Below are 23,297 nucleotides of genomic sequence, written 5' to 3'. Positions count from 1 at the left end.
AAGCTACCACTTGGGATGATTTATTATTGTAAGTTTTATAATTAACGTCTTTTTGGTTGTTTTAAGTTTTTTGCAATGCCCAATCGAACGAACAAAATATTATAATATTTATTCTGTTTACTCTCAACATTTAAGTATTTATTCCTCATCCTCACCCAACTTTGAATACATTTCAAATTGTATTGTGGTCAAAACTAAATGCGTTTTATCTATTTCTAATCAGCTGAATCGGACTAAATTGTTGATTGCTAACACTGTATAAAATCGCGGTATTCTCTAAAATTAAATTGTTTGTCTTTGAAACGAAACTGAGGGTTCGAATATGCAAGAGCGATGGAGAAGCAGAAGATAATGAAATATCGATATTCACGATAGGCCTTCTAGTATTATAATACCTTACTTTAGAAATATTTTAATGTAAGTGTTATTTTGATATTTAGAAACTATTTCTGAGATTTTTTACAGACAACATTCATCACACTGCATTTAATAAATTGAAAAACCTAACCCGAGAAGGGTCTTTGTCAGTCGGGTAACTGCCTTATCATTTTATTATATTATTTCCACGCGGCAATCGCGTGGCCGAGCCCCAGAGTTAATTAACCCACCGAGTGTGCCGAACGACAATCGCAGATCCCTAATCGGTTCGATAAATCATCTCGACTTGATTCCTATTATTCAATAATTAGGAAAGTTACATTTATCCGTGCTGGTGATATTACAAAGAAATCTTGCGCAGTGTGCCGGAATACAGTTTCTATAAAGCAAAATGGAGCTGTTTTAAGGCTAAGTTTTCGTGAAGTGCTACGTGAAGTATGGAGATTATAGGAATACTAGACGAAAAACCGGCTTTGCTCGGGTAAAATAATAACTCTGGCACACTCAGTTAGTCAGTAGAAAAATGCGGCTATATAATTTTTAAGAAAAAAAAATCGACTTCAATGAGGGAGACCGGTGAAAGAACGATTATTGTTGATTTTAGATTTCATACAATGAAATTAAAAAGACAGCGTCCTACGCCTAATTATGTAGAAAAGGTGGTAAGTAACATGTTTTTTTTGCCACTGCACCCACCTTGACACATTTCAGAGTTGCCCTATGATTGACTGGTAAGATACTTGACTAAGATAACTATATATATGCCTTTAACATGTGAGGAGTTCCCTTGAGTCCTCATGGACCCTATCGTCAGAACTCGAACCTGACAAAAAATTGTCTTGAAAATCTAATTTACTTAACAAACACAGCGAAGAGGAGAAATCGCCAAACGTGTACTATGCGTCGTTGAAGAGTTCCATTCTGATCATCATCAGCAGTTCCCACTTCATCAAATGTCACTTATTTAAATGTAAATGCTTGATTTGTTACAGAAAATACAAAAATTACTATATGTATGCCTTTCACATTTGAAGAGTGCCCTTGATTCCTCATGGATCCCATCATCAAAACTGAGTTTTGACAAAAACGGGACCAATCTGTATATATATAAATTCAAACAAAAAAAAAATTTCAAAATCGGTTCAGAAAGCCGCCGGAGTTATAGAGTAACAAACATAAAAAAAAAAAAACATACAACCGAATTGATAACCCCCTCTTTTGAAATCTTGAAGTCGGTTAAAAATGTAGGCGTGAAGGATTGTCCTCCCATAGAAAATTTTATTTACCGCGCCTTACTTTATACATCATTTACAAACAGGGACATACATCATTCTTTAAAAAAAGTTTTTGCATCTTACACACTGGGTGCCAACCAACATGCCGTCGCAAACGTGTTCACAATTTCCGAACGCACCCGTCGCTGTCATTTTCCAAATTAAATATGGCCTACCTTTTGTCATGTGTTTGTCATTAAATTAACACTTTAAAATGCAAAATACGCGATAATCCGAATTTTGCCAATATATGTAATCGATTCAAAACTCTTATTTTTTAACGCTCTTTCATTTGAGTATAATTTCATTCGGGTCTACCGTTAACCTCGACGGAATTATTAATATAGATTAGCGACATTTTGTGCATTCTTACTGTCACGTTTGTGCAAAGTTAGCGTAGTCAGAGCCTGGTTGTACGTGACATCAGCGACATAATGGTATATGACGCGATATCGTCAGCAAACTGTTGATGTTACTTACTAGAATTGCATTAGGTGGAAGCATAGGAGGTGGAAAACATCAATTTTGTAATAAGTCGGCTATAAAATTCATTAGATTCGCAAGTCTACCGTGGAGGAATCATCGACAATTTTTTAGAACATAGTAAATGAAAATGTGCAGAACATATACCTATATGTAGGTACTATTTGCTCATCGTTTATGAACTAACAAAATTTGAAAGAAGATAATGAAAAAAGTTTAATTATATGGCGCTATTGGTGCATAATTTTGGATGTCACCGGCAATAAGAAAATAATGCGGAATCGCGAGTCAGAAGCGCATTGTACGTGACGTTTAATACTTTAACAGCTGGATCTACTCGATAACTGCATAATGTAAACGTAATTAACATAAAAGCGAAAACGGTATAATACTGACAAACGACTGATAACTAGAAACGTAACCAATTTTGTAGGAATTGTATCAATACTATGCGTTCGAAACTTTAATGAGTTATTGATTGATTGCGTGTTTCGAATTTAATTGGATGCACTCCAATAAAACTGTTTAAATTGATCCACACCTGTTGCGTGAACGATATGCGACTATCTGCATAGGTACCTACTCTTTTAAAAAAGATGATATGACATCACCGTGATGTTAGGTAAAGTATCGCTATGGCAAAACCATGTTTTGTTTAATTGCGAGCGTAATTGCGTAAATTATATAAAGATATAAATTTATTTGCTGGTGGTGAAAAAATAAACTTACAATGTCACCTCTAAAGTATCCAGTTACGAATACAGTTAAGAAAAAATGAAAAATATTTTCGTGTTGTTAAGCCGGCGCATGTTAACTAAGGAAACTAGACAGTTTAGTTAATATAGACATATTTATCAGTTGTGACGACTGTGATAGACTAAATCTTAGAGGAATCTCTCTTCTTGGTTTGTCTAATTACCACGTAGGCAATGTAAGATCACATTCGCTACTAATACCGCCACTTTTCGCTGAAGTGGACATGTCCATTACAACTCAATTAGTCGAATTAAAAAAAAATCTAACAATTTCTAATTAATAATTTAAGTATTCAAAATAAATAAATCATGCTCGTCTAAAGTGCACTGTATTTCATTGTAATTAAGAAATTCATTACATAATGAAAAGCTTAAAGAGACAAGGCACGAGATTTATTAAGCCACGGCCGAGTGATGGAAAGCTGCAGCGGAACAACGAGCGGTTGGCACTTGGCACTACACCAAGTGCCAAATGACAGTGCGTAAAACACTAGACTTTCCCACTCGTTGTTTATGAAAAGCCCCGTACGGCAAATTAGTTGACGTCGTCAGGAAACCATGAATATGCATTGTTTATACAGGGCCGCAGGATGGAATTTCTGTGCAGTGGACAACGTATCACACATTAAAATGTGCGTTAGTGTTGTTCACAAGACATTTTTCACTAAGAAAGATACCTGTCACAGTTGGTCCCGTTGTCATTAAGTCAGAATCTGATGTTGGGAGCCTGGTGAAATCCAGCGAAGTCCTCAAATATTATAACATATTAAGCCTCTAGTTCATAGGAAGCCATATATGGCAGTTATAAAATGCAGCTCTATTGACAACCATTAAAGTTGAAATTGAACAAATAATTTTATATGACAAATATGCACTAGGGGGTTTGGGTTTCCAGTACCAGTAACTTGTTCATTTACTCCACTATGTGTGGCAAGGGTACTGATTAAGACCATACAATGAATGGTAGATAATTGTTGTTTTGTAATAGATTTTTGTAAACATTTTTAGGCTGACAGTTAAATCTCTTATCATACATATATGTCACAAGCGGCTAAAAAAGGAAAATACAGTGTTGTTAAAATGTTGTGGCCCATCAAAATTTTTACCCTGCATAATACAATGTGTTTGTCCACGTATAGTGTGGAGCCGTTAACCACGTATAGTACGATGAGTTTTATCGACAAATCACCCCCCATACCTATGTTTTTTCTCAACCATTTTAAAACTGTACCCTTTTAAAGTTTTATGGTACACTTCTGCACTTGGTCAATGTACCATTTGCATCCCATTTACCTATCGCTATTAATCATCGAGTCATTGTGGAAAATTCTTCTTCAAAAACATAGGTATGGGGGGTGATTTGTCGATAAAATTAATTGTACTATACGTGGTTAACGACTCCACTATACGTGGACAAACAAATTGTATATTAACACACTGCTCTTTCAATTTGCATATGTGAATACTTAAAATATGAGGTGTCGTTATCCGAGATATCTCCAATGTCACTGGATTACTGAATGGGCAAGTGGTCCGTCAGGCATGGATGCATACGTAACAAGAAGCTACTGGTCACGCGTCGGTAATGGTAACTGTACTGGCGTGCATGTCGCTTCAATCACTAGCACGGGCTTAGGCAAACCAGCTAAGGACCGGAGGTCATGTTACACTGTTTGTGAAAGGACCCAACCAATGGGAATATAATATATATGTATACGGCTGATTAAATCACATACCGCTTTACCTTCACTGTGAGCTTGACCACTATCACTTAACCTCTAGATCCATAATAACTTTGAGCACGTTATCAACATAATGTATTTAACTGGTTGACTTAAGGTGCTCAGACTATCAAGTAAACAATACATAGCATTATCAGGAACGTCAACTGCAGTAACGAGCGGTGAACGGCCCATCAAGCAGCTAAGTCGCCTAATTCATACGCATTTGTTCCGCCGTCTAACGGGATTCCGTTTTTGCAAACGGATGACCTCCCTGTGAACCTGCGATGACCTGAATAATGTCCCGTTATACTATAACGATTCAGAAGTACTTGCACTATTTACAGTACGGTGACATGTCATTGCTACTTAATGTTTAAATAAACCTGCCTGTTGGGACACCTACTGTCAAAATTTCGTTCAAAACCCAACCTGAAGGAAGTAGTCATCAATTGCAAAGGAAATTTTCTGACTAGGTATCTACTTAAGCAGTTTTGGTACGAGTGGATGCTTATTAGTACTAAGATGCATAGTATTACGTTGCCTCGTAAAAGCTGCTTAAATAAGGTGTTCACAGACAAGAGAAACCACTGGCGCTGGTTGCAAAATAGATGATTTCTTACTGCATTTTTATGTCTACAGTGCTTTATTGATATTTGATAAAGTGGTATGTTTTATCTAAGAATATTACAAATATAGTACATGTGTATATGATAGTTGTTTACCTGATAAAGCTTAATAATATGAGGATGGTCGAGCCTCTTCATGATGTCCACTTCTCGGTAGACCTTCTGGAGATTGCTGGCATCTAACTGCGATTTATCTATTATCTTAATTGCTACCTGTAACAAAAAGACGCTTACGTCAATGAGAGATAACACAAATAGGTACATAATTGAACTTGATAATGCATGTTAAGTAATTTATACGTCTTTTACTATCATTAACATTATCACGTGCATTGTCAATTATTGACGACTTTAAAGTTAAATTTAAACTACAGTGAGTCAGTATTTGTAAACAAGTATTCAATTACTACGTTTGTAGACCAGTTATTTACGTCAATACATTAGCAATATATTTTGGCTTTTCCAGAAGTCCTTCCTCAAGCAGAGTTCAATGCCGCGACGCGTGTAGTGTAGATAATCGAAGCGAAGGACTGGAAAGCGGAAGAAAGGATTCACAGGAAATCACTGTACATATGTGCAACAGTTTCATAAATAAAACAAATGAGCTACTAATTTATATAGTAAACTATTTAAGTATTCATTAATCGATTATTGATTAGTTGGTTACACTAATTAACAGGGTAATTTATTCTGTATCGCTTTGTTTTTGACTGCATTCACACGACCAATCCAATTAATTTCTGTCTAATCGAGTTCGAGAACTTTTTAATGGACTTTAATAAATAGGAATGAAATGAAGAGCTTCGCAAACACAGAAAAGACAGTTGAAACTTTTAGAAATCGGAGGGGACTAAAAACCAGTCTACGATTTCTAATAAAATTGTGGTAATTTTATATTATAACTACCTATTCTACTAGTTGACAAATGAATGAGTAAAATTTTGAAAATCACACTAACCGCCATTATTCTAAATAACTAACAGTAGGTATACATAACTATTAGGCTAATTATGGTGCAATGTTTAATTTCTGCTCTCTAACCGGATAACGTTTAGTCAAAAAAAGTCAAGATTGATCTTTGCTCGCTTCATGTTATCTGGTTTTATTCCTACACTTTTTACGTTCACAACGGAACATTAGTTGATTCGCTACTCCTGACGGGCAGACAAAGAGGCGATGACGTCAAGCTCGCGTCACTCGGCGTACAGACGATTGGGGCAATTGACGTGATTGCTCGGCGACCGATTCAACGATCCCGACTCCCCTAATGGAAAGGTCTGGGAAAAGGATGAAAATAAGTAAACTATCCGATTTAAGGTGGCTAGTGACGTGGAGCAATTGTCTTATCCCTTGGCCTTGTTTGTCCCTCAAAGGGCCTTGTTTGACATAAATTGATGAGTGTTTAGTGCGAGTTCTTACATTTTCTACTAAATTCAAGTAACAAATGTATAAACTCGGACTAAACAGTCGAAACACTAATCAGTGTGTACCGTGAGTCGGTTGCACGAAAATAAAACCGACTTCAAATATTACCAAAAGCGCCATACATGCATGTACCTATAACATTTGAAGAGTTCCCCCGATTTCTCCAAGATTCCATCATCAGACCCCGACTTGGTGCCAACGGGATCATCTCGGGGTTATATCCGTTCGATTAAAAAAAATAATAATATCGGTTCACGATTCTCGGAGATATCGAGTAACATACATACTCCTTCCTACTTTTTTGAAGTCGGTTAAAAACCTCTGTCATTCTGTTAATGTCATTATACTTGTATGAAAAGTTAGACCGTTCTATATTGGATGATAGCTGCTGCTGTCATAATTAACGTTGATCAATTCCTTAATTAATATATTCCTTAATTAGAAAACCGCAGCCAAATAACACTTGACCCTACTCAAAGTGTTGTGTTCCTGCCGGTGAGTAAGGTTGCCAGAGCTCAACGAGGGGGGTGGGGTTGGGGTCGGCAACGCGCATGTAACTCCTCTGGAGTTGCAGGTGTACATAGGCTACGGAGACTGCTTACCATCAGGCAAGCCGTATGCTTGTTTGCCACCGACGTAGTATAAAAAAAAAAATATATATATATTTTGTGCAACTCGCCCAGAAACTCTTAAACGAACAGTCCAAATATTGTAAAAACTTTTTAGAATGACTATCATTGTGAAAAAAAAAATCCCTGTCTGATTAGGCTGCTGTTTTTAACTTAACTAGTAATCTATGTAAGTATAAATTAGATTTTCACGTCTCCTTCAAGAAAAAAAAACGCAACGTGTTCATTTTACCTATAGTCTACGTCGTCGAAAACACTAGTCGCTTTAAGTAGAGCTTTTAGAAGCGTGGAGATTTAATAATAAGTCGGAAGGCGCGAGTGCTCCTTTGATAAGATTTCAGCCTTATACGGCTTGTCGGGATTCGGGAAGCATTGTGCTGTACGGACAGCACTGAAGATAGATTAAACAATAATAGCATTAGCAACGCTAAACCCAATTAGATAAATCCCCAGATTTAGACATCAGACAAATGATAAATACGGAATGGATAAGATTACAGAAGATTAGGTTAATATAGACTGTCAGTTCTTAACCAACCAAAATGTACCGTGGGCTAAGATAAGATTTTATATCTCCTTAAGTTACATTTTCTCATTGATGTATCTGCATACAGTTTAAATCAAAAAATATGTTTTACGAATGGAATCCCCCAAAATCACCGCTCATCTCTTGTTGAAATTCCCAATGTATTATCATATCCGCAAACTCCATCAGTTGCGGTTTCTCAAGATTAGAACGGACACGGTATCACGAGGGCCAAACCGAGAATACACGTCACTTCATCTACTCCGACATTGACCTTGATTAAGGCTACTCTCCACGCATCTATGCATAGAAAACTAGGCTATAACCGCGAACACCGAAGTTCGCAAATTGCGGACATCTTTCTCTATCACTCACATCACTCTAAGTACGCCCTAATTGGAGTAAAAGAAAAAGATGCCCGCAATTTCCGAACTTCGGTGTTTGCGGTAGGCCCTCTGTTATTCTCCTGACCGCTAGTTCATTTTCATGGCCACATTTATTTCTAAACTTTTAGAAACACTATTATGATAGGAATGTGGACATTTTACAAAATGCCTTAAATACCAATTGTGTAATTCTCACTTTCATTCGTCTCTACAGTACTTAGGAGTCAATTTAATTCGTTCATGAGCAAGGTTGCTACTGCAGGACACATGCAGTAGAACGTACCTACATAATACGAGATAACGCTGTAGATTAATTATTCTATGGTTTATGGCATAGATGAGTTATTTTGTACTCCTACTCACACTGTTACCTATGCGTTAAAGTATGTTGATAACTTATTTACTGCTACTGCTGCTAACGGTCAAAGTATGACGCATGATGAAGTGTAAAAGGTACCATGGACCTACCTTATTATGTAGTATGCTGTTAATCTTCAAACGACGAATGTGGGTACGATTACGATATTCAATGGGCGCTCGTTAAAGCGCGGATAAGTGACCACGTAGCCCTTTTTAGAGTTTTATTTCAAAGGACGACTAACTGAAATAATGTGGACCCAAGTGTAGACCTAATATCATTTGTTTATGTCAAAATTATAACAATGAAGGGTTATTATGTATTTGATACGACATATTCTACTGTAAAAATTTTAACCATACTACTCATAGGCCCTAATGAATCAGTTGATTCATTATTGTGATTTACTAAAAATAAAAGAGTTTTATTTTTTGCTTTTAAATGAATACAGCACGCAATACGGGTATATATAACACTGCTTTGTTTTTATTCAACGTCACAACTGTCACAAATGATGACTATGGACATAATTTTTTTTATTATTATTTCGCGATTATTTAATTATTATTATGATTATTTCGCACTCGATGGTCTCATCGGAAGATCAGCGCTGGAAGTCGCCAGCAACATGCTGAGATGAGGCCATTTCGTGACAAAACTCACTATGTTCTCTTTTATGTATGTCTATTACTGTTTGTGTGTTTATTTATTTAAACTTGATTACACAAACAAAGAAAAATGTACAAATGGCGACCTTAATGCCAAAAGGCATTCTCTACCAGTCAACCATTGGGTCAAACAGAGACATATATGTTGGTGCAGAAGATATTCATAAATTATTTAACAAAATATTATACATACATTTAAACAAATTTAGAATTTAATTTTTTATGAATAAAACAAATTTTATTATATTCTATTCTAAATGACATAATACATTGATACTCGAAAAACATACAAAGTAACCCGCAGCAAACACAGTGGTTTCAGTCATATCTCACGAAATTTTAGTGATGAAGCAGATTATTCCTGAAAGAGTACTTCTGAGAGAGAGGTGCCTTTATAAAAAATAATCAGAAGAGTAATCTGCATCATACTAAAAGTTCTTGAGATTTTACTGAAAAAGGGGTACTTAATTTCACTTTGTTACTTAAAGCTTAGCTCAAAATTTCTTTTCGTTTCGTAAAATCGTTTCATAGCACTAAAACGCCTCGTTTTAATTTGCGGTTGTATTGAATACACGCTGTATGTCGTCTTATTTTCATACATAGACTACAAATTGTTTGACATGAATTGTGGTTGACTAAACGTTTTATGACGTACGAATCAGTAGGGCTAAATTAATCGATGGTAATTCTCTTGATAACGTAAATTTTCCTCGTTCGCTATTATCCTGTTTACGCACATTGAATCCTTTTGACAAACATTTAACACTGTTTCGGCAGTTATTATACCTATATTAAATACTTGTATAGGTACTTATTCTTCTCTATTTTATACTTTGTTGGAATTGTATTTTAAGTTTTCCTGCAACTGTTCTTAAAATCGGTTTCAAGTGCATCTGTAAATTATTTAATATACTTACAGTGGAAAACTTCGATAACTCGAACCTCGATAAAGGCAAAAGCCTCGTTAACACGAAATAAAATGCCATTGCCTTCCCTTCAAATCAAAGCCCAAAACCTCCATAACTCGAAATATTTAACCTCATTGAGACGAAGTAACCTACCATTCCCTTCACGACTATACAGTACAATTTATACGTCTTTAACTTGAAGAAACAGACGTATTATATTATCACCTCTATATCTAGAACTTATTCACTAACAAATCTCTGTAACCCGAAAAAGACAATAACACTGTACTTTACGCGTTTGTAATATAATTATCTCTCAAACACGATATTTTCAAGCAATTTATCTCTAAAACTCGAAACCTCCTTATTAGGCGAACAAAAAGCTATAAAAACCTCCCTAAGTCGATGCTCTCTCTAAGACGAAACCTCGTTAATACGAACTTTTTGGCGTTTTCCCTAGAGATTCGTACTATCGAGGTTCCACTGTAGCTATTTCAATCTAAAACTCAAACTTCATTGCTACACTGGCTAAGTGACTCTTTTAAGTCAAGCTCCATCTTTAAATCATCTCATTGTCAAACCTTCAGCAAGTGACAAGACATTGGTTGTAGGTATACGAGTACAAACATGTCTCGAAAATAATTTTTAAATAGGTACTTTGGGTATTCAATAATCGATGATTTCGGTGGCTCATCCTAAACCGGTGCCTGACGAGCAGTCTCAAAAAAGGTCTTGCACGAGGGCACTTGATGTCTTCACGTGATTGTATGTATGTTTTTCCTTGTAGGTATTTTACCCAGGCTGTATATTACAGAACTTATAGCCTAATATTTAAATCTATTTATAAGATACATCATTAATTTCTTATTAATTATTAGCAGGCTTTGAATGGCGCGGCGTCAGACATAAACTTGGGTAATTCGGAATGTAATTGATTTTTTTTTCTTTAAGAGGGAAGAATAGCTTTGCGATCCTAGCGAAATAACGGTACTTTTTCTATGAAAATCCATTTCGGGAGAAAACGTTTTCCACTAACTAAATCTTAACAAATCGATCGCTCCAGCATAATATATTCTAGGTTTACAGATTCCCTTTTTTTTTAAATAATAAAAAAAATTGAGTTGCAAATTAAAAAAAAAGGAAAACCTATAAACCTAGTTTTTCATTGTGTCAATAACATACTAAAAATCATGGATAATGGAAAATGTTTAGAAGTGTAAAAACGTTTTCTCTTTTTGATGGACGATCACGTGGTATGCATCCCTCTTAAGAACTGGATCAATCCAGAGCCCCTTGTGTACATTTATTCTATTTCGAAACGTGACGTGCGCGTTTGCGTTAAGTTTCATTTAGTATGGGATTTAGAAACAGCGCGCCAAGCGGAACGTTTTGGAAACTCAAAATCCCATACAAAATGAGACAACGCAAACGCGTACGTCACGTTACGCCATCGAATAAATTTACACTAGGGGTACAGATAGGGGTACGTATTCAGGTACGTAAAAATAATTACGCGTTTTTTTTTTGTGTAGATTAAAGTTTGAGTATTCACTCTGTTCCATTTAGTTTGTACAGGTGCCATTATTCACATAAGCGGAAACATAGCTTTACATCGGCTTGATATGCGAGTAATAGTTTGATTACAAAATGATTGTGCATAAAAGTACATCGGCGGTAAAATAAAATTAATACTTTGGGCCCGTCAATAACCGCTCGTGCCGATGACCCCTCGCGACCCGCCACGCCTCAAAATGTCTACGTAATTACTTATTTAATGTAATTCTGGATATCACGCGGGGTCAACCTAAAAAGAGCGTCCGTTGTGTTCCTAAAAATTAAATATCTGATAAATAAGGAGACTGTTGGTTTATGCTCATTTTAATTTCCTTAATTGATACCTACCTAGGGACATAAATACTTACATGTTTTGGGCTAATTCCGTGTATGTCCCACATTACCTACACATAACTTTAAATAACATTTTGATTTTTCCTGTATAAACACGTGAATAAATATATACCTACAGCATATCAAAAGAATGGTTGTGACTTGTGACGGATAGAGGTACTACAAAGTTAATGTAGATAATAAATCTACAGTTGAAAATTTCATATGGGTGCCTCTAACCTAATACGGCATGGGAACGAAGTAACACCCACAAGCAAAGGCCATAAATAAAACTAGTAGGAAATATCTCAAAGCTACCTCGGCGATCACAGAATACCGACACGAAGGTCGTAAGAATAAACAACCTTACCTAGGTTACTTTTAAAAAATGTTCGTTTTCGCTGGCCTCGTCTATATCCTACAAGTAATTTATTTGCTAAAATTTTGTACTGCGTTGAGTTGTGAAACTAATTGCATTGCGTGTAGCCTTCACTCAATTTACTGACAGGTAAAATACTAATGATTTAAGTATTGTTTTGATAATCGATATCTATTACAGCCTTTATTGCCGTTTGTTAATTACGTAGTACGTAAATTGTTTTTAGGGTTCGTAGCCAAATGGCAAAAAACGGAACCCTTATAGATTCGTCATGTCCGTCTGTCTGTCCGATTATGTCACAGCCACTTTTTTCCGAAACTATAAGAGCTACACTGTTCAAACTTGGTAAGTAGATGTATTCTATAAACCGCATTAAGATTTTTACACAAAAATAGAAAAAAAAACAATAAATTTTGGGGGTTCCCCATACTTAGAACTGAAACTCAAAAAATCTTTTTTCATCAAACCCATACATGTGGGGTATCTATCTATGGATAGGTCTTCAAAAATGATATTGACGTTTCTGATATCATTTTTTTCTAAACTGAATAGTTTGCGCGAGAGACATTTCCAAAGTGGTAAAATGTGTCGTCCCCCCCCCCCCCGTAACTTCTAAAATAACAGAATGAAAAATCTAAAAAAAATATATGATATACATTGCCATGCAAAACTTCCACCGAAAATTGGTTTGAACGAGATCTAGTAAGTAGTTTTTTTAATACGTCATAAATGGTACGGAACCCTTCATGCGCGAGTCCGACTCGCACTTGTTTTATTTAATTAATTGGTTAAAATTTACATTATGATGAGCTACGGTCGTATATGCAGCCATACATGAATGCGACTGCCTATGAATTAAGTTTGTGTAATCTCTCTCAAATATTAATCCTTTGACAGTTACAATGTGAATTAATAATTGGTATTAAGGTTTAGTTAGGCTGACTCAGCATTGCATTCGTAGCTATGCTACGACATATCTGCGACGTAGCATGCTACAAACAATTAACAACGAAGCAACCGGTGACGGCAGTGACTTACTATTTTAGTAAATAATCAATTCAAATTCCTGATTTAACTTTTCAATATTGCCAAGTTTTAGTAGTGAAGTGAAATATGTTTATCTGCAGTATTTAGTCTTAGAAAATCATCACTATTCATCACTATCATTGTGTCATTAGGTACCATTAGTAATAACGGTACTCGTATACATACTATACCTATAATAACAATTTTAAATAATAAATAACTAAACTAACTATTTGAAAACGCTAACAACATGTATGTATAAACTCTTTATTGTACAAAACACAAAACATAAATATGACACAGGATAAGCAGTACAAAGGCGAACTTATACCTTTAAACATAATATAAATAGATATCAATCATTACATCACATAACAACAAAACATTTGCAGCACGTCGCCGTTGGCTCATAGTCATGCTCACTCATACCATAAGAATGTATATATGTATAATAGCACTGTATTAATACTATAACCCTAACAAGAAGTAATAACACGGTACGGTAACAGCGTGTCTAGAAATGTGTTCGCACTAAAGTGATAATTTATATGGACATATGAATCCAACGCGAAGTTGTCACCCACGCCATATTTACACATCATTAGACATAAACCTCTTCGCAATACATACTTAGTAGACAACATCAAAATAAATCATCTCTCTACGCAGCTACTCGTCATAAAATTGGCAGTTTTTAAAGTATTTTGTAAGGGATATCGTTTTATTTTATTAATAACTCAATTTACTTAGGAGGCTTAATATCAAAAGCGACAAAACAGAGGAAAATTCTAGTTTCGTTTCGATCAGGATTTGCGAAAATATCACATTGGGATTGGGACACACGAACATGCCTGTATTGCTATCAGCAACAAGTCCTTACACAGTATCTCTGCAACTAAAACTTCTTTGTTAATCGTACGAGTGACATAGTCAAGCCACCCAAGCCACCGTTTTCCTCTCCCAATCCGCATACATCATGAATATAATCTTTCATTATATGAGATGTCTCGGCTTCCTTGAAGCATATTCAGATATGTAAAATACGATAACCATGTAATTTCAATGTCAATGTGATCAGTTCGCCAAGCTCACGCAAATCCATAAGTGTGAGCATGATGTACCACCTACTGCCGACATCGTAAATTGGTTTCATGTTCTGTAAATCGGAATATCTCCTGGTAAGGGAAAATCCAGTTTATGCGTGTGAATTTATTCCCAAATGAGAAATGAGTTCTGTAATACGTTTAAACTAAGTGAAACGCTCGAGGCGTCCGTCGTAATATTGAGGGTAGGTTATTGGATAGTTTTGATGCTTAAAGTTGGAGCAACGTTCGTTTCGTTTAACCCATTCATGAATGAGTTTGTATATACATATAATATAAAGTGAGACAGTTATAAGGAAGTATATAACAAGAACAGAAGTTAACGCCATTACGAAAATTGTATCTTATCGTAAATAAAGTATATATATCAGAAATTAATATATCAAAAACACAAGAGAATGTATCTAAATTTTAAAAGCAAAACAATAATAATGGTAACTACATGTTGATAGATAATGTTAATAAAGCAAAGATTGTATTATTAATTATTTAATTGCATGCGTCAATTGTAATCAAATGATAAATCTACAACAGGCAAAATACACGGTAATTACCACAAATACGAGATAAGTTAAAACCCAGATTATGGAGTCCGCCGACGTAGGTAAGTGACGGTGACGCCATAATCTAAATCCTATTGTGGAAAGTTATTTTATCGCTATCAAGATTATCTACAGTTGTGTTTCGAACACAGATCTAGAATGTACAAGATAGTATGTTAAATATCAAAACTGCGACTAACAGGGCTTGGAAACCGTTTTATCTTTCAAACCGGTATCGTTCATACACCCGGAAACGAAACAGATTTCGTTTCCGTTGGCGGTTACCTGTTAAAGAACTGTTTTATTTAGATATCAACTTATACCAATTTGTTCGCCTTTCGTTTTTGTAGAACGAAATTAACCGGTTAAATTAAAAATATCGAGGTAAGATATGGAACGAGTAAGTTATAAGTAGCTTTATTTGACATTCATAAGCGCATTGTAATATGCCTACTTGAATAATAAACTATCACGTATGACAACGAGTTTAACCGATAGTCCCCGAAAGCCGAGAGTAAACGGTATTCGTATATCGGTACCGTATATCCCCGTGAACCATAAAATTCCGTTCTCTCTTCTTACCGGTTAGATGAGAGAACGTAATTTTTTACTTCGCGTTCCATAAATAGCCGGTTTTTCATGAACGAAATAATATGATGGTTTTGGAACGATATTAAAGGTTACAGGATACACCTTTTCGTATTTTCCAGTCCGCAAACCTTACGTTTCGGTACATTCAAGTGGCAGTTAGCGGCCGCTATGAAGCCCACTAAGAAAGCATTTTTTTCATTCTCACCGTATGAAAAGAAAATGCGGTTGACATTTTTTTAATACATAAGCGGACAAAATCGCTGACGGAGAGTAAAACATATATTCCGTCAACTACTACCAACAATATTTACATGCTTATATTATATTTAGTACCTGGGCGACCGAGCTTTGCTCGGTTATAACTATTTATTGTAATATGGTGGTGTATAAGGTGATAATATTAACTACATTTTTTTACTAAATTAAACTTGTCTAAAACAATAAAAATTAAAAAATTACTTATATATAAACATGAACATATAAAAAAAAAAGTTAACCACCGGGCGAGATTCGAACCCGTAACACTCGTATAGCAGTCCGCGTCTTAACCCGCTGGACCAGACGGACAGTGGCCGATAACACGAAATTAGCGACCATATTCTGCGTCGAAAGAAAAACGCATGAAAACTCGGAAACACGCGTTTTCCCAAACATAAGACTAATCTAGATCGATTATTTACCCCCAAAAACCCCCATATACCAAATTTCAGCAAAATCGTTAGAGCCGTTTCCGAGATCCCGGAAATATATATACATATATATATATATATATATATATATATATATATACAAGAATTGCTCGTTTAAAGGTATAAGATATTTACGACTCCTATAAAATAGCCCCAGGGGTCATAAATAGCTCGAGGCGACGGTAACTTAATATTTGTCGTATATCCTAGTGCTGAATCAGGTCCAGTGATTGTACGCTTACAGAGACACGAACATTTTAATGAATCGTCGTCCGACACGCTGTTACATTGTGTTGCCATTCTGGAAAAAATACTGGAGCGTTAAATATAAATTTAAACGAGGGTTCGGACTGGTAGGGTCAGCAAGGCGCATGTAACACCAGTTGCAGGCGTCCATAGGCTACGGAGACTGCTTGCCATCAGACAGCATGTTTGTTTGCCACTGACGTAGTATTAAAAAAAAACTAGTCAAAACCGGTTACAGACTTATGATTTCAAAATGTACATTTTATATTTGTTTAAAAGCAGTTTAAAACGGTTAGTTTAATCTTTCAGCTGTAAGGCTGTAATGTAAATAATGCACTGACTTAGGTCCCGGATGCTGACATATTTGCTGACAAGTTTAGCAAGTTTATCAAAGCCTGTCTGCTTTGAACTTTATCCAAAGTAGTATTTTGTTTTAGTTGTCAGTTTTTTTATTGTGTTATTTTTATTTTAAATTTGTTGAAAGGTACTTATTTTATATTTCCCGTGTAAGTTACTTAGTTTTGTACTGTATACTTATACGTGAGGAATAAAGTACATTGAAATTTGAATTGAATGTAAGTAGAAAAAAAACCTTAATATCATTTATTAAATGTCTTCTATTATAATAGTATTAAATATTTCTAAATACGTATAATGTAAATATGGCAACACTGCTTGTCAACCGAGGGACCGTGCGAGGAGAGATCAACAAGTCCAGACTACGATCAATATGCCCAAGCACTCCGCTCGAGGGCGAGCAAGACGACTATACGTCTCCCTTGCTCTACAAAATTACGGATCCTTACAATTCCGACCCTTATTTTCAGTTTCACGCCACAGATTTCATGTTTCAATCCTGTTGACCGTTAAACTACCGCTTGCGTAAAACCATTTGTTTATAAAATGGCGTTTTTCTGTCATCAAACTTAAACTCCGTTGATTAGGTACTGTTTAATTATAATACTTCTATTTCTACAGGGCGTAGCATAATGACTTACTGTGAATTTTAATTCATACGTGTCTTAATGGAAAAACTCATTATTGTTTACATGGAATAATTGCATCTTTAACTTAATTCGGGTACGTCGATCAATACATGACTGGCCTGACAAATGTTTATTGCTCTTGAAGATAGCCTTGTTAAATGATTCATTGTCCAACCAAACTACGTTCTTGTCACGTGTTACCAAGTCCTTTATGTGAGGACTGATCTTGTCACTGTCACAAGTTCACAACACATTCCATCATGATTTTGAAAGATAGAATGTCGTAAACGTAGTTTGTCGGTTATCAGTAAGGACGACTCCTTAATGTCAGAAGCGCCTATTATGCCAGAAGCGCCTTAAAGTCAATGTACAAAGGGATAAGTTTGGTACAAATACATACATTACTCTACACTACGCTCTCCCCATGCGCCTCGGCAAAGACTTGCTGAAAGAGTATCTATCTACTCCGTATACGCATAGCACAAATGTGTTACGTGAGTGAGAGCCGTTGTTTCCCGTCTGCGCCCCTCGCTCAATCCACTTTTATAGGGGACATTTTTCAATATGTAAAACTTTCCTAAGCAGGACTGGACTGATAATACCTAACTGTGTTTATAGTTAAGACACGATAGACTCATTTATTATGAACAGCATTTTTTTATACCAGTAGAGTTACTTTGTGGGCGATTTTTTTTATTTTGTTGTCGTTTTTCGTTTCTCTCAGATTTTCATAAAATTTTGTTGGATAGACAGAGTTCTTTATTATGTACGAGTACAACATAAGCCTAATTTCACCGTATGTCATACAAAATCTCCCACTGAGTTACGGAAAACGTATGGAATTTTCCGTAACTCAATGGGAATTTTCATAATTTTTTTTTGTCCAATTTGGATTTTGTGTTAATAGAGAAGAATAGCTTTGCGATCTTAGCGACATAACGGTATTTTTTCTATGAAATTCCATATCGGGAGAAAATGTTTTCCACTAAATAAATCTTAACAAATCCCTTTAATTTGGATGTCGATCGCTTCAGCATATTTTTTTTTTTGCAAATTAAAAAAAGGAAATCCTATAAACTTAGTTTTTCATTGTGTTAATAACATAGGTACAGTCAGCATCAAAAGTGGCGGATCAAATAACGTTTCATAAGTAACTACCATTCTGTAACAGCGTATCAAAAAGTGATGTCTTTAATATAGAACAACTAAGACTGTAAAACTATTGAGCGCGATATACTTTTGAGCGCGAATTTTAGAAATTTATATATATTTGGAAAAGTTATCTGGAATATCAGATACTTTTGGCGCGTTGTTTCATCCGCTACTTTTGATGCTGACTGTACTTACTAAAAAATCATAAAGAATGGAAAATATTTAGAAGTGGAAAAACGTTTTCTCTTTTTGTATGGACGATCATGTGGTATACTTCCCTCTTAATTCCAAACAGAATAAGGAGCTTTTCTAAGCTACCAATTTTTATGAACATCCGTAAAAACAAATTGAAAATGGCCCTTGTATCAGCGAAGTTAATTAGCTATTTATTTGATTCAATTATTTATCCGGAACCAATTTACATGGATCATATTGGTGTCATCTCCTACCAACAGAATGTCGTTTGGTAAACATAATATAAAATGGACACAATCCACTAAGATTAAGTAAGATAAAATGAGGCATTACTGGAACTTTCTTCGTTTAATTTCAAACAGAATGACAATGTTAACACAGACATAATTACAACATACAATGATAACATTAAATATAAAACGACCCCAATCCATCTTTATTGTGCAATATGTGTATAGAGATAAATTTGCTAGTTTGTCTTCATAATGTAAAGAAGTAAAGCTTACGAAGGAAATACGTAGTTGTTACAACATGTTGCATAATTGCTAATGTCTAAATATAGAGACAGGGATAGAATAAACATGAACTAATTAAGAATAAATAGATAAGTGTAATGACCCCGTTAGTTGAGTGTGGTTCAGTTAACCTTTAAATCTAGTGACGCACGAGCCACGGGCTGAATAACTTTTAACAACCTGCATACCTAACCGATACAAAAAATATCGTTAAACTATGATGGTAAATGACCTCCAACCCGTCAAATTTCGGCCTCGTGGGTTAAATGTCTTCATCTTCAAGTATTTAGACGTTTGTTCAATTTTACTTCAGTACGTGCAGTAAGTACAAGTACCTCACATTACCTATAGTAATCTACTACACATCGTCAAGTTGAAGTTTCAGACCTTTATTTAACATTATTTCATTGTATTATCACTATGAAATAAAACTCGTTTGATCGAAAATCAAAGTACTTTTATAGTAATCGGCCTTGACATATGACAATCAAAACCCACCGGGCACAAAATGGCAGGATTTACACTAGCAACTTTAAAAATACCATTTCTCAACTAAATTTTATTAATGTACCAAATGTTAGTAAATCAAAAGCTCTTCCGCTTTTTGAATAATAACATAACCTTCAACAATTCAAAACTGTTAACCAGAAGTACTAAAAAGAACGTCCTCGCTTCATGTATCTCGCAGCAAGATCCATTTTAGTTATAAAGCAAACGTCAGGTCAATATGAGGAATTGACGTCACAGTTGCTGATAAGGTTGAAAGCAAACAGGCACGCGTGTCTCCACGCTATCACGAATTATCTCTTGATAAACGAGGTATCCTAGTTATTGACGCCTTGTACTCTCTTTATTAAAGTTAGGGAAATTAGAAGACATTACATCGCAGATGCGTTGGGACTGAACCTACAATCTGTCTAACAATAAGCCGCCTTATTTTTCCAATTCCACTACTTTAGCAGATACCATGCATTGATTGAAAAACAGTGCCCATGGAGCCAGCGAAGCAAAACACCTGCATGTTTACATTGACATTCACAAAAAACATGGATAAGTTCCAGCAGCTCACGTCATATAGCGTCTTAGCCAATTTTTTCTACGTCACAATGGTCTATTCTTACGATAATTCTGGCTAGATAATCAGAAAATTCCCGGTTCGTGAATCATTTTGCGAAATAAAGATAGCGGTAACGGTGAAAGAATTCACAACAATGTCTTTTCTAAATAACATTGGAGCCTTAATAGATCAACAAACAAATAGTAACATGTCAATCCGATCACCAAGAATACAAATAATTCCCAGATGCCCACAAGCCCGTATAATTTTACATTTAATTTTAGTCAATTTAGCCTACTTAACCCCTTATCTACCTATCTTGCCTACTTTTTTTTTTGGCCTACCTTGCTTTACGATTAGATATTTACTGAATTGCAAAATTTGCAAGTATGGAAAGTAATGTTGATGTTGATACTGCCGCGCATAGCAACAGCGTTCATCTTGTGGCTATATTCGGTGTGATTCCGGACCAGGATGAGAAGACGCCTACGAGGGTGACCGCCAGACTGCAGAGCAGATAACACCAGGCCACTGACGCAGAACTCTAAAATAGATAACGCATTTGCGTCAAGCGCACATTTTTCAAGCGCCTCAATGTAAACGAAGCGCGTGCCATACTAAAAGATTTCCTGGCCAAACACTCGCCATCACGCACCCCCAGCATGCAGCACACAAATCACATCGCACATTCCTTGATCATTGAAAATAATATATGGTCTGGCTCGGATACCTGTCCGGCAGAAGATACTTTCTCGTGAATATTGACGCAATTTGCTGACGAGTTTTTTAACGCACCGTTTGCTACCGTTTTATATAATAACAGACAAGTACTCAATACTCATCCACATAGTTCCAGCGATGAAAAAGTTGCCGCTCAATGAACCACACGTTGTTATTAATTATTGTTGAGATAAGTGATCATTTCGAAATCGGTTAATTTATCGACAACAGCTTTGCTCATTATCATGTGGTTTGATACAGGTTTCGTCACGAAACATTTTTTCTCAATACGATCAGGCGTAAGGCAAAACATTTTCTTTTTTCATTTTGATTATACGTGAAGGTTTTTTTCATTTTTATCACATGTACGTAGTGTCTGCGTGTGATTACATCAAACATTAGACAGATAATCAGTGTCGTCTGCGTGTGGAACTGAATTTATTGGAGCAAATGGGAAATCTCACAATCGAAATCTTCGGCGAGAGTTTGCTACTATACGTGAATGCTAGAGAAAGCAAAATCATTAGTTTCTTACTGAAACGAAGAATTCTAGCGTATCAAAACCTAAATTCTTTGTGGTTAGCTCATTAGTTAGACAGCAAAAAGTTACACTAATTAAGGCAAAGTTCTAAAGAATCGTTCATCAACGCAAAATCTTATAGCATGTGAAATTCTCATAGTTAGGAATTCTCATAGTATACGTAAGGAACGACTTAATAATAAAAACTTGAAACAGTATCACCTTAGCACTACAATAGCTTTATAGAACCATAGAACCATTGTCAAGTTTAGTCGTTAGGTGATTATTTCACTTGTGGGATAGGAAGGTGGATAGTAAATCATACGAAACACAAAGCGCTGGAAACCAACAAAAACTGATGACAGATTACAAGATTTATGAGATCCCTACAACAGGAAACCGGTGTAGCTTAGTTTAACACCAATAACACCATTTCATTGTTGTAGTGTTGTCCAGTAAAACAAAAATATCGCAGGTTCATATGAAAAACAAAGAGCTTTATTCCAAACTAAATTTATTTGGCGTCTACATCTCATTCGGATGCCTGGCCATCACCTTGATGGCGATTGCTTTTCGTTGAGAAAAACGTAAAATAATAAAAACAACATTGTTTTTAGCGTGCATCCCGCACCACGCAAGGTCGGTGTCGAGTATTTGTGGACGCGGCAGCGATCCCGCCGGCATGCCGAATGATTGGTTATATTCTGCAGAACATTTGGCAAACACTCATCGACCATCCGTGATAGTTACTTACGATGTTTAGTTTTACGTAGCCGAAAGGTGAGATCTTTTTCTGTACCTACGTTCTGCTCAGCCGTTACAGTGATCATCCATACAAGAAGGGAAAACGTTTTATTGACACAATGAAAAACTAGCTTTATAGGTTTTCCTTTTTTTCAAAATTTGCAAAACCAAAAAAAAAAACTATTTTTTTCCAAAAAAGCGAAACCTATAAACCTAGAATATATTATGCTGAAGCGATCGACATCAAAATCAAGTGATTTGTTAAGATTTAGTTAGTGGAAACCGTTTTTTCCCGAAATGGAATTTCATAAAAAATTATAGTTACCTATTTCGTTAGATTCAAAAAGCTATTCTTCCCTCTTAACACAATTTATATTTTATTGGTAGAGCCAGATCAAGCAAAGTTGGCAAACATTTTGATAGCCCAGCCTGTGTAAGTGTTAAGTAACTGTCTGGGCTGTCAAAATCGCTGCCAACTTATCTTGGTCTGACTCTACAGCTCAATTTATTCTCTGCGTGCACGTTTATGGACAGGTATTAAAAACAACTTTACAAGTATGGAGCTAAACAATTTACTTTTTATACCAAAAGCGCGTAAAGAAAGTCTTGTTCATATCGGCCTCACGGTCATTGCTATTAAGTACCTAAAGCATTCCTAAATAACGAGTTGAAGATACCAAACATTTTAAGCCGTAGACTTGAACCGGATTTTTGTGTTTACTCATAGCTCGTTCCATCGTCGGCGCGCACACGGGCGCCGAAGGCCGAGGGCGTCCGTTCTGTTATTTCGGTGCATTCATTCAAC

The 23,297-nt window shown here is 35.7% G+C and overlaps 1 protein-coding gene and 1 long non-coding RNA gene across 3 annotated transcripts in view; one reads left to right on the top strand and one right to left on the bottom strand.

Annotated features, from left to right (window-relative positions):
• LOC133525710 (serine/threonine-protein kinase SIK2) overlaps window positions 1-23,297 on the bottom strand; it is a 67,089-nt gene that overhangs the window by 38,563 nt on the left and 5,229 nt on the right. For both annotated transcript variants that reach the window (XM_061862071.1, XM_061862072.1), the window contains exon 2: window positions 5,337-5,453. In XM_061862071.1, the coding sequence (XP_061718055.1) occupies window positions 5,337-5,453 (117 nt within the window). The remainder of the gene's footprint in view (window positions 1-5,336; window positions 5,454-23,297) is intronic.
• The window catches only part of LOC133525722 (uncharacterized), a 322,779-nt gene continuing 315,978 nt past the window's right edge, over window positions 16,497-23,297 (top strand). Inside the window, exon 1 of the long non-coding RNA XR_009800616.1 lies at window positions 16,497-18,928. This is a non-coding gene — a long non-coding RNA (uncharacterized LOC133525722). The remainder of the gene's footprint in view (window positions 18,929-23,297) is intronic.

Source organism: Cydia pomonella, chromosome 15 (assembly GCF_033807575.1).
Source record: "Cydia pomonella isolate Wapato2018A chromosome 15, ilCydPomo1, whole genome shotgun sequence".
NCBI lineage: Eukaryota > Metazoa > Arthropoda > Insecta > Lepidoptera > Tortricidae > Cydia > Cydia pomonella.
Note: the sequence above shows the minus strand (reverse complement) of the source record. Positions and strands in the feature narration are given on the sequence as shown.